The sequence below is a fragment of the Helicoverpa armigera genome, chromosome 14 (assembly GCF_030705265.1).
Source record: "Helicoverpa armigera isolate CAAS_96S chromosome 14, ASM3070526v1, whole genome shotgun sequence".
NCBI lineage: Eukaryota > Metazoa > Arthropoda > Insecta > Lepidoptera > Noctuidae > Helicoverpa > Helicoverpa armigera.
Genome location: NC_087133.1, coordinates 3096834 through 3110141, shown reverse-complemented (window position 1 = coordinate 3110141; position 13308 = coordinate 3096834). Strand labels below are relative to the sequence as shown.

The 13308-nt window shown below is 36.3% G+C and overlaps 1 protein-coding gene across 3 annotated transcripts; it reads right to left on the bottom strand.

The window, feature by feature from the left end:
• Positions 1 to 873: 873 nt before the first annotated feature.
• Positions 874 to 11856, bottom strand: LOC110377166 (transmembrane and ubiquitin-like domain-containing protein 1). 3 transcript variants are annotated; one of them, XM_049837111.2, is made up of 9 exons: positions 11557 to 11854; positions 10069 to 10254; positions 9175 to 9240; positions 6883 to 7014; positions 5315 to 5476; positions 3827 to 4082; positions 3324 to 3480; positions 2733 to 2869; positions 874 to 2510 (listed from the first exon to the last, which is right to left on the bottom strand). In XM_049837111.2, exons 2-9 carry the CDS (start codon positions 10241 to 10243, stop codon positions 2363 to 2365), a joined length of 1233 nt encoding a protein of 410 aa, XP_049693068.2. In that variant the 5' UTR covers positions 10244 to 10254; positions 11557 to 11854; the 3' UTR covers positions 874 to 2362. The 3 variants fall into 3 exon arrangements, with proteins under 3 accessions (XP_049693068.2, XP_049693067.2, XP_049693069.2); XM_049837110.2 differs by having other exon boundaries at positions 2733 to 2872; positions 11557 to 11853; XM_049837112.2 differs by lacking the exon at positions 9175 to 9240 and having other exon boundaries at positions 2733 to 2872; positions 11557 to 11856.
• Between the last annotated feature and the right edge of the window lie 1452 nt (positions 11857 to 13308).

Here is a 13308-nt window from a genome sequence, read left to right as displayed (position 1 = left end):
ATTTCTCAGGGTTTCCATCATCAGATCCTGACCTGATGACTATGGGACCAACTGGCAGCTATTCCGAGTCGAACAAAAAAAGAATCACGTAAATCGGTCTATAAACCTCGGAGTAATCGATGTGTATGTGTAACCTCCTCCTTTTCGGGAAGTCGGTTAAAAATGGAATAATTTTATCAAATTAGTGTATTGTCATCGGTCCTCAATAAATCTACAAAGTTTGAACGAAATCTGGCCGTTAAAAGTGGGTCAAAATCGCGCCCAAAGAAGTCGGTTACAAACAAACATACAAACATACAGGTGAAGCTAATAAAAAGCGTGTAAAAACTATCGGGGGGTGATTAGTGATCGATACTGATGCCAAAAATGTAATCAGTAAAATTTTTGTCTCTGTTTGTATGTTCGTTATGGAAACAAAAACTACTCGACGGATTTTAATGAAACTTGGCACAAATATTCTTCAAAATCCTGGGCAGGTTATAGGATACTATTCATCACGCTACGATTAATAGGAGCAGCGTAGTGATGGAAAATGTTGGGAAAACGGGAGTATTTACTCAATTTTTTAAGCTTCCATCGCGTGTGCAGCTATAGTGGTTAAAGCTAAGTAGTAATAGGCTAGGTACTCATAGATTGAGATAATTGGATAGGCTGGTGATTATTATTTCTTCCCCACTTTGCACAAAGTCCGAATCTAACGCGGACGAAGTCGCTGGCAGAAGCTAGTACAAAATATGGCAGTATTGTCTATAAGATTAAAATGACCATTTTCGACAACATCTGGCCTGGGTAACGCATACTATTTCACATACCTACGTAAGTTATTGGGATTGGGACCTTATTCTAATAATGCTGATGCAATAAAAGTCAAAATGGATTTCAATTAAAATTTACTTTTAATATATATCAATGTCCTTAAAAGTAAATAACAATAAAACGTTTATTAGCGTAGAAAACGATAAGGTACCCGAATATAGTTAGAATTTTTGTATGTAAGCTGTTTATATACTAAATGTATTGATAAATGAATGGAAATATACGTTAGAAAAATAGATACATACCATCTGAGATGATGGAAAAGATGATATGAAAGAACTAAAAGTCCGAACTTACGTCTAAATAAATATAAAAAAAATGTCTACCACTATTTACAATTTTTTTTGAGACCAGTACATCTGATGTCTAACACAGATTGTTTTTGACTGAGACAAGTTTTCTAATAAATAATTTATGCTATGATTATAATCAGTGGCATTTTTTTGGCTGAGATTTCTTGTGAAATGCAATTAGGAAATTCAAAGTCTGAAATCTTATTTGATTTTTTGATAAATTTTTACGTACTTGTTTGAATCGACAATAGGAAAAGATTTCTGCACACTTTTTATCTTTGTGCCGTACATTAAAATGATTATGTATTAGATCTGTGAGTCATTATTACAAAAATCTTAACTAGTTTCAGTTTATTGTATTTACAATGTAAAAATGGAAAATTTTGATTTTAATATTCACTATTCCACACTATTATCATTAAATAGGTTTACAAGAAGGTATATTTTCGTATTAATATGTGAACATACGTTTATGTTTTCGTTCAACAAAAACTGGAGATGATTTTGTATACATTCACAGATAAATATGTTTGACTATTACTATGTTTATGCAATATTTATTTATATACATGACTGCTTTGCTAAGCCAATTAATGATTATCATTTTAACTAAAAGTATAAGCGCTTGGTAGTAATTTCAAAGGATAATACAGCAATATGACCTGCATATAGAGCTTTAACTTTGCTGTGAGTAGCTTAGCGACATTCACTCAAGTAAATAATTATGTAAGCCATTGGGTCTTATACACATGTGTTTAAACTGATAGCATTATGACTAAATAATCATCTTTTAAATATAAAGGACACCTAATATACTTCTACGATAAATGCTTATCGTGAATTAAATAGAATCACGAACAAAAGGAAAAGAAAATGCTCTTCTTTGCCCTGGCTTACACAAAATCACGTTACGCCGCCAAATACGTTCGTCGTCATATTTGAAAAAAAAAAAGATTTATTTATCAACGCGAAATGAGGATTCTCGTTCCATAGACAATATACGTCAGCCGAGCTACTCACGAGTCGTGATCCAAACGCTACCTTTTTAACACAGTAGAAAAGGCGGCATATCTATAATTTACAAACCTTAGTATAACTTCACTAGCGGCCGTTCCCAACTACCTCTATCCGTGGATTTGCTTACTAAAGATAGAAGTTTGACGTTACTAGTATGGGGCTAATGACAAAATACTATCTTTAGTAAGCAGGTCGATCTATAGATGGAATATTGGGATCGGCCGCATGATGTTCGTCTAGTTATCGGGCACGGGTTGCGGAGGCCGCCTGTCGAACTGGAATGTGTCGGAGAGGTAGAGGCCGAATATCGCCACGCTGTAGAATACTGTCAGCCCGAACAGTGCTAAGCTCGCGCTCGCCGTGAACAAGTTTGAATATTCGCATCTGAAAAGAATATTTTTAAAATTAGAACCAAAAAAAATCATGAGGTATTTTTTATCACGACTATATATACATACAAAAATGTGCCTGATAAATCAGCTATAAGAAACAATATTTTATGAAAGGGGGCATCACAAGTGAGGGGCAGCGGCCCAAGGACGTGACGTGATCCAAGGTGAAGAAATTCGTATCAACACCCAGCTTGGATGCTTTCTTCCCACCCACCTGAAGAACCAGACGACAGTGAGCGCGACGGAGACGAGCGTCATGAGGATGTTCTCCAGGTCCCACGCGCGCTCCGGCGCCGCCCGCTCCGACACCAGCTCGGGGGCTGCGCCCGCGCCTTCCTCCGCGGAGCCTCGCTGCTGGATAAAACATAAACATTTAAAAAAAACAGGCCAAATCATATCCAGGATAAAAAAATCATATAGTCATAGCGGCAAAAGAAACACATCATCTGTCAAAATTTCAACTGTCTAACTATCACATGGAGAAATAGTCTCCCATATTCTCCTTTGGGCCCATCATCTCCCGAGCCTTATCTCAACTATGTTGGGGTCGGCTACTGATTAGATACGGCTACTGATAGCCGCATCTGATTAGATTGGAATCTAATCAGATGCGGCTGAGTACCAGTGTTTTACAAGGAGCGATTACCCGGGCAACCCAATACCCAGTTTCCTTTTGGGCCCAGTTCCCTAAACTTTTTCTTCTAAAGATTTTAGCCCTAAACTTTCAAAATCAATTTTGCTGAAAAGCTAGTATAATAGTAAGTCTAAATCTCTTATAGTAAACTAATCATGCACATATGCTCACCGGATTAACAGTACGTTTAGGGTGCACAAGACAATGTACGACGGCGCGGTCGTGCAGGCCACAGGCGCGTAACGTGGCCGCGTCGTCCAGTAGCACGCGACCGTTGAAGATGAGCCGCACGCGACATTCCGCTGTCAGCTCCGTCGAGAAGTGACGCCTGATGTAAGCAAAAGTTGATATTGGATGACAAAAATAATATAAGACTCAATGAAATGATCCGCGATGTAGGTGATTTGTTAGTAGTAAAAAAAGAAAAAAGTTTTTATTTTTTTATCAAGAATATTTTGTTATTATTCGATAAATTTTTTGGGTGTTACTATTTCTGGCAATTTTAGTTTAATTATCATAAAGCAGCAGTTCAATGTTGTTCAATTATTTTCGCACTTTGCATTGCACTTGTTCAAGTACCAATATTCCTAATCAACATCAAAACTCGATAAACTCGAATAGAAACACTCGATTACAAACACTCATAAATATCAGCATTCTATCACAAAACTAACCATTTAAAATCCTTCAGCAACTCATCAAGGCTGCCTTCAACCTCTTTCAATGTGTCGTTCAAGTACTTGAGCTTGATCAATATCCTTCTACTCTCTTGTTCTTCCGCGGTGACGTCACCAGAGCCCTCTGTGGGGATTACATTGTCTGTGGTTGCAGTTTCTGATGATTTCTCTACGTTAGCTGTGGAGGGGGCACTGGTCTCTTTATCGTTCTCTTTTTTCGTATCTGTCGGTATCACTGTGGCTGGATTTGGTTCTGCAAAAAAAACCCAATGGCTGTGTAATTTCCGATTTGAACAATGCATTTGGCAAAAAAACACAATCAACCAAATTGGCGTTACGATAACGTCCCAATTAGCACAAGGTCATCATTCCGGGGGTTAGGGGGAAACTCGCCTCTGGGCCGCGGCCCAGATTACACGGTATAATAACAGTCGGGAAATCTGGTCCGAATGTGCGGGCCAGATTACTATGTGAAAAAAGTGACGGAGGTAAGTCGACCCATTGGGACTTAATTTCATAAAATCCGATAGTTGTGAAATTTTTCACAGCTCAAAATCGTCAGGAGGCAAAAAGACTTAGATCTTTTTCATAATTTTCATCATAAATATAATACTTTGTCTAGAATACTGGACTCCTAGTAGCTAATATAAACTTAGTTAAATAATGAAGTTACTATAGATATTTGATACATAGTTTTTATTTTTCCTTTTTTTTAATATCTAGATTAGGTGGGATATTTACATATGTAGAATATTTGTGTATAAGTAGGATATAATATTTATTTTTATTTACTTACAGCATGTTAAAAACCCCAATAAAGTTTTTGTTGCATATTTAGTTCCTATACCTATATAATGATCGCAAAATCGTCAGGAGCTAAAAAAATAAAGATCTTTTTCATAATTTTATCGAAAATATCGATGTCAATATATCCAATGTCAACATAAATGAGTGTTGTTGGATTTGTTTTTTCTTGTAACACTCGAACAAAATTTTGATAAAAAGAAACAATGTTTCTATATTTACGTTTTACTTATAAATTGAGATTATTAATTAAGTATCTATAGAAGCTCCATTATTTAACGAAGTTTATATTAGCTACTAGGAGTCCAGTATTCTAGACAAAGTATTATATTTGTGATGAAAATTATGAAAAAGATCTAAGTCTTTTTGCCTCCTGACGATTTTGAGCTGTGAAAAATTTCACAACTATCGGATTTTATGAAATTAAGTCCCAATGGGTCGACTTACCTCCGTCACTTTTTTCACATAGTAATCTGGCCCGCACATTCGGACCAGATTTCCCGACTGTTATTATACCGTGTAATCTGGGCCGCGGCCCAGAGGCGAGTTTCCCCCTAACCCCATTCCGGGACCAATCCAAACTCTGAAAACTGCCACCTTCACAGAATAACTTAAAATCACATTGTACTTCGCTCTCGTCACTCTGTGGGTTGTATGCGAGGCAGTCTGATAGACACTTACCACCAGCTCGAGTGAACAGGTCGCAGCCGGCAGTGACGTCAGCCTCCATGGCGCTGACGATGCTGTCCATCTCCCGGATCTGTGCGTTACTGGCGGGCTCCACCTCCTCGTGCACTTCGCTCTCGTCGCTCGTCGACTCGGGCGCGGTTTGTGTATTGTTTGCTAAAAAAAAATAAAAAATATTTTTCAAAACCGGAGCTTTTACCTTGGGCAAGGACAAAGGGCTAGCTAGACTCTGCCAAATCGGAGACAAGAAAAAATAAATAAGAATAAAAATAAATTGTTTATTGTAATAATGATTGTCTTGCTGTCTCCGCTTTGAACGTTTTAACCGGATTTGTGAAGTAGTTTGTATGAACTGCGGAAACAGCCACTACGAAAGGGACAATTTTATGGCTTTATCATTTTGACTCAGTCAATTTCAATATAAAAAATTCTATTGATTTTGTAGCCCAATTCGTCTCTTTTATATTTTTTTTCTCCCTTAAAAAGAGGGGAGGAAGAAAAAAGTGAATAAAAGTTACTTATGCAAAAACACAGATGTAGTGATCTTAGATCACAGATTTCTAAGAAAAAGAAAGGGAAAAAATGTACACGTAAAACTGCATAACTAATGACGTAATACTAGAAAACCCAAAACATACATAAGCCAAAACAAAACTGGAAAACAAGTCTAGACAAGTATTGTCTGCATATTTGTGAGATGCATGACGATATTACGTGGTATGTTGAGTAACCCAATCATATGTAAACAAAAAACATCGCTATATAAAAACACTAACTTAAAGGTGTTCTTATTTATATTTTTATGGCACTTAGATATAAACCGGTTTTCATCACAGGTACTTAATATTAATTTAAATGTTCATCTTATTATCAAGTTTTGAACATACAAGGTATATTTTAATTATAGACATACATATCAAACATGCCCATATTTGCCATCACAACTTCCAATAATGAGGTGGCCTACCTCAATATTATGCTAAAATGATACCGACTATAAATAGGAACCGAGAACCTTAAAAACATCGTAGAATTGTTAAAAGCGACTTTTATAGGTTAATTTATATGATTGGTCAACATCCACGTCAGTAAGTGGTTGTCTTCCAATTATTTCCTGTAGTCAAATCACTGCCTAGGTATATACTTAAATAAGGTAACGTCAACATTTTGAGTAAATGAGGACACTTAATATACAGTTAATTAATGACAAATGGATATTTTTCCGAGTATTTTGTAACTTACATTTTAAAACGTTTGAATAGCGCTTTAAGAAAGAAAGGCAACATCGACTTGTTTTTCTATTAATTTGCCAGCTGACCAAAAATAAAGTGTGAACTCAAATAATGTTTATTTTGGAATCAAGAACATTTTTATTTTTAGCCCATGCTGTCCCACTGCTGGGCAAAGGCCTCCCCTATAGCCTTCCATCTTTCTCTATCCATCGCTGTTTGCGGCTAGTCCGCGAGGAAGCTGTCCAAGTCTTTTCTCCAGCGTTTGGTCTCCCTCTCGATCGCCTTCCAATACAAGAACAATATTAACTTTAAAAAGCAGTAACAACTTACAATCAACTCTTCTATAGAAATGCAGGCGATTATTGTCCAGCATGGCCATGTCTGCGTCCACTATGCTGTCCATCTCCTGAAGAGGTATCACCCTCGAGGTGTCTTCATTTGCTGCTTCGGCTGCTGTCGGCACTGCACAGTTATTGATTCCAATATTAAATCGTATGTTTGTTCATAGTACTTTCCAAGGTAAAAAAAATCTATTATCAACATGATTTTAATACTCTACACTTCATTATATCGAAATGAAGGTTTGTGAGTGAGTTCTCACACTCGAAAGAATGGAACAATTTTGATGAAATTTATTTATTGAAGTAGAATAAGGCCCCGATTAACACATTGGTGGGAAGTGGGGAACGGCTAGTTGTAGTATAAATACGTATTTTTACACATTATAGTGTTGCAATGCATTTAGCGGATGTGAGTAAACCTGACCTTTTTGGTGGGCAATGCCAATATGGTCAGTGTTTCCTTTGAGTTTTATTACTTTACATTTCCTTAAGTAATTGTGTTTTTATTGAGAATAAGAGTACGTATTATTATTATTTTTGGTAATCGCTCAAGCCAAGCAAATGTGCGGTTTGTTTAAATTAGATCAAAACTACTGATAATTGCGAGGTAGGTATGCAGCTTTGCCAACATTTTACCTAGGTTTCCTTTCGATTCGTCAATAGCCCAAAAATAATAACAACGATGAATCAAGATTTCAAGGCAAACTTGTATTATAATGAGAACAAAAAGGAATATAAGGATAAATATTTTCTAAAATGAGCCTTATAAAAAATCCGGCTTGATGATGATGACGCTAGTTTCTTTTTCTGGGTACGTTTTAAATCATGTTACGCTTTGCAAATGCGATAATACACCTACATTAGAGACGGCATGAAAAAAAATGCGAACACAATACAATGAATTCAACGATGACTAAGTTCATTGAAAAATAATTTACGCAATTGGTAATCATCAACATGCGACCTTGCAGTATAATAAGATTGTATTTAAAGTTATTCGAGTATATTCACACAATAGTAGGGTTCTAGATAAAATTTATATAATCAATTTCGGGTTAATAAATTGGCAGAGCAATTTATGATCACTGCTTAGCCCTAGTTTTATCAATATGTATGTTATGGACCAAGTGATAAATTGGGCAGTATACATAATGCCCGGTCATTATGAAAAATGCCCAATATGAGAGTGCAATTTGATAATAATTATTCAAATAATCAAATTGACCGGGCACTATACATATTACATATTGCCCGTGACCTTTTGGGCAAAGTAATACAAACATATTTAATTTCATTTTTTTAACATAACACATCCCATATTAATTGACCCAGCATGTAAGTAAGCATGCAACATGCAGCAAGCATCGCTTCTGTCACGGCTCCGGCGCTGCGGGGCTCGCCCCTTCGCGCCTACGCGGTTTTGAATTGCACTCTAGGGGTAGGGCAGACAAGACTACGTGGAGTCGGTTTTGCAGCGATTCGTTTTCGTCACTAAGTTCAATTTTTAATACAATGTTTTGAATCCAAATTAAATTCGACCATAAAAAAAACGAGCCAAGAAAAATGAGATGAAAAAAGAGAATGAGAGAAGTAAATCAGATGACAATTGTCCAATTAATAATTTTGTGGCTAGACTTGTAATTTTCCATTAAAATAGAACATATAATTTAAAACAATAATCATAAAATATGTAGCAAGTAACAGGATTTATTTACTAGAACAACTGCCACCCTCGCACCGCATAAAATATAGCTTTATTATCAAATTGCTCAACTATCATGTAGCAATATAATAATGCCCGTACAATGTGATAAATAATGAAGTTAAGATAGTTATTAATCACTTGGCCCGATAAAGCTAGACATTATGCATAATGCTCGGGCATTATAAATAATGCCCGAATTAATCACATTTTCCATAACATGTATAAGGGGCTAATCCTACTACATTCTTTTTTTTAAATGGAGGGCTTCAACCAGACATCATAAGTCATTCATTAGTAGATCCTCTTTTTGATATCTTTCCTAAAATGTATTTACGATGAGATAGCTCAATTGTTACGATCAAATCGCCGAGGAGGTGCTTAGGCGATTGGCGCCCTATTCACATAGTGATTAGGTTATTACGTAATGCCAATTAGGTAATTCAAGTTTTTTTTCCGGAAAAAGCAGACCGAATTCTGATGAGTCAAGCTGTAGACCGGGCCATGGCACACAGTATTAAGGGTGGCCTATATGGTGGTCGATGATAGTGATAACTTGATGTATAATTTGCAACTTACTTGGACCGTCTGATAAGGCAGCTTGTATTGAAGGCGCCGGTTCAGCCGTTATCATCAAATTCGATCCTGCAAACAATGCAAGTTATAGGACCTTTAAGTACAAACTAAATTTAGCATAACTTGCTTTTGTATTGACGTCATAGGGGAACAGGTTAAGGCTGTTGTACTGCATTCATACAGGTTTTATAGTTACAATTTACGTAGATAATTTTATTTATTTTATTTTATAGATAAATGCAGGATATAATGAGAGGGAAGGTTCAAAGTAGTAATGTGAATGGAAAGCCACTATGAACTATGTCCTCTAAAGAGCGACGATTAGATTATGTTTACAATATTTTTTTCGAATCAGGACACGGCAGAGAATTTTGGTTAGCGTACACTGGGCACTTTGTTATTGTGGTAGTCTGATCTTCCTGCAAGAGATTTACTAAACCAGATATTCCTCAACGCGGCGCGATATCCCGCCCTTCCCACTTCTGCATGTTGCAGAAGCATTTTGGTACTACTTTACTTATTAAATCTTATTCATCAGTAATACCCGGCGTGCGTGAGCCGGTAAGCAGGTATATTATTTTCAACTTTGGCATGTAAAGAGGACTGTTTATTTTCGATAAAATTGGCAAATTATCAAAATACGGGGCATCCCTAACATGTACTGTTTATAGATAGAGCATGACACATATCCAATCCCCATAATATTATAAATACGAAGTGTCTATCTGTTACGCTATAATATTAAAATTGTTCAACTGATTTTAATCACATTCTACTTGGAGATACGTGATATGCTAGAAGCGACAGTAAAAGCCTGTTTTATCAAAAAGAGGTTCCTCGGAACAGTAAAATGAATAAAGAATTAAATGCTAAAGTGGAAAACATTAGTCTACTCACTAGTTCGAATGCTGACGGTGACAGGATGATTTGTCCTGGAACGCATCACCAGCACAGCTCGGTATCGATCTGGCTGAGCGTTGGTGGACCACCAGGCCACAGCTGCTATAACTATCACCAGCACCACAGCTACGAATTGTACAACTTCATCCCCTATACCTTCGATCAACGGCATCCTGAGCTGACCTGCACAACATGATAATATAATTTTGATTTTGAGTCTTTTAAATCTCATTTACCTTAGAAGTAAGATGGATAAATAATACGGTAATTGTCAAAACACTGACCTCTCCTTCTACTTGGCCTATAAAAGAATTCGTTTCATATTCCAATAACAAAATGACAGCCTAATTTAAAATCTGAGTAAAGCATCTAGGTCCAAGATATTAAATACTAATTAAGCTTATTCCTCGACTATTAAGTTATTTCATAACATGTTGCAAAATTTATAAGATAGTAATTATAGTCCTATTACATACGTGAAAATGTCATCAGATAAGAAACCTATCTTGTATATTCCATTTAAAATGTTGTAATAGAGCTCTATTTCTCTGTATTGTAAAGTGAGTATCAAAATGTGTTTATAAATTACCACAAATTAATCAGCAAGGGCATGAACCCAATTAAGATTAGAGTTTTACAAATTATTTCAGGTTTACAGACCCTATTAGAGATACTAGTTACTAGACTTACAGTATTAATAAATTTAGGGTAGATTTTCAATACAGTTAACTTCTATCAGAGGAATAAATATAGCGCCCTGGTATATTTACATATACAAAAGATGTCAACATTTTTCACATATTCTTTAGATAAAAGTTCTCTGGCTCAACTGAAAAATCAGCCCTTAATTTCATAAATACATACTGTGTCTGATTCTTTGCTTACCAATAATATAAAATCATGCACCAATCAAATTAATGTAAAAAGTTATGTATTTATTTATTTTTATATATAATTGAAATAAGATTCAGGAGAAGAAACTTCATAAATATGTATTGTTATTGTTCTGTAGTGGAAATTGTAGAGAACCAAACCAAGTTGGAAGTCACACATAGATTTGTAATGTTTATACTTTCTGTCAATATTTGGTGACAGCTGGGCCTAATTTATTATTACACAACACTATTATGTTTTTGTGAATGTGGATCTGAAGTGCAACTGAGTTACAGCATTTTGATAGTCTACAAGCTATTGACATATACTATTTACTATCCATATAAAAGGAGTGAGATTTTGAAGGACTCTAGACCATGTAAGATGTTACTGTTGTTTGAACATCAAACTCCACGAATCAATAGGAGCAACCATCAGTACTAGATTAATTACCAGCAGCTATTTATTATACCTACATTATACAGATTGTTATGTTACTCTCTGCGTCAGACGATACACGGCCAAGTTTTATAGACTACACTTATATGCCTCGCCTTTCTAGATCGGACCAGATTCAAGGTCAGGTGTCTTTAAAAAAACAATAATCTTTACCTCGCACTACTTCAGTATTAGCTTCACACCCAGCAAATAGCAGAATTGGCAAATATTTACAATTATTGCGACTCAATGTCTCCGTGGTAATAAAACATCTCGAAATTAGCAAAGCCACACCGCCACTTGATGCAGTAACCACTGGGAATATTTAACTACAACTTCACTTGAAATCTTTAACAATCTGAGTGCAATATTGTCTGTTTTACGTGTATAAATTTGTTTTATTTTTTATTCCGACATTTAAGACGACTCTCGAGATCACAAAATTGAAGGATCAAGAAAATTTGTTCAACAGATTATAAAATATTTTACATCTGTATAAAACTTTTTTTATCTGTATTAAATCGCTCTTGTAAAGCAGCCGCCACACTACTCCCGAAGTCGATCGAGGTTTGATGGATACGAGAAGTGTGGAAGGGTCTTTGGCTTAGTTCGGCTACCTTTACCTTAATAGTCTACACTCCTTTCCAAGGGTTCCAGCCCTTAAAAAAAGTTGTGGGCCCATCCAAAATGGCAAAATTCCCATACACAACATAACTAAATTCAGGTTGATGGGGGAGTACATAAGTTAGTGTAAGTGAGTATACAAGCGAGTAGTTCAGCGAGTAAATCGGGGGAGTACAAAAGGGGAACATAACGACTACACTACACCACATATAATTCCCAGTACAAATACCTAGCTTTGGATTATGTCTCCAGCTGTAAGAAGTAGTACACGTTTTTCGTATGTGACGATTGCATAATGAAGTAAGAAGACTCGCTACTATCAGAGTCTTGAATAGCAAGGAACTGTCTTCACTTTTCTCTCAAGAAGTTTCCACTACATTATCTGTGGTATGTAGATTTCAGTTTTCGCGCTGAAAAAAAGGCGGGAAACTCGAAGAGCGCGGTTCTTTTAAAAGTATCCTCCAAAATTTTAATTAAATTAATTTGTTATTTGTGCTTAAACATTGTGGAAAACTATTGTAAAATAGTAGAATAGCAGTCTTTAGATGGATGGTGACGTGGATGGGGGTCCAGATGGACCCCATTCCAGGAAGGCGGCTAAGCGGCAAATAGATCCAGAGCCAGAGCAGCAGCAACAGCGGCAACAGGAAAGTAGTAATTTTGCTCCTTTTTTGAAGCCTAATTATATAAGGCAATACCCAGAACATTCAACCAATACTGAATTTAAAGTTTATGTTGAGTCTCAGGATAAAAAGGAGCGAATTGGAAACAAGAGCCCAATTTACCTGAACCACATATTCACATCGGAAATAAAGGGTGTGGTGACTCTGCAGAGAGTCAACGCAAATAAGGTGGTTGTCGTATTTAAACTGGCGAACACGGCTAACAACTTCATAGCCAACTCTGTTTTTTTGAAAAAGTATAATTTAAAAGCATTTATACCGGCAGCCCAAATAGAGAAAACAGGAGTAATCCGTTTTGTTCCTACCAATATCTCCACCAAGGAATTATACTCCAAGCTTTCCTCTCACTTCGAAATTATTGCGATACGACGCTTTACAAAGAAGGTTGGGCAGCAGCGAGTTCCTCTACAAACTGTTAGTTTGACCTTTCTGTCTAATAATCTCCCTGACAGTGTACAGTACGATCTATTCTCGTATAGGGTATTTGATTATGTTCCGCCTCTGCAGCAATGTTACCGCTGTTTTAAATTTAATCACTCGGCTAGAGTATGTAATGGTAAGCAACGCTGTAGTTGTTGTGCTGGAGAGCACTTATACACCGAATGTGACAAGCCTAATG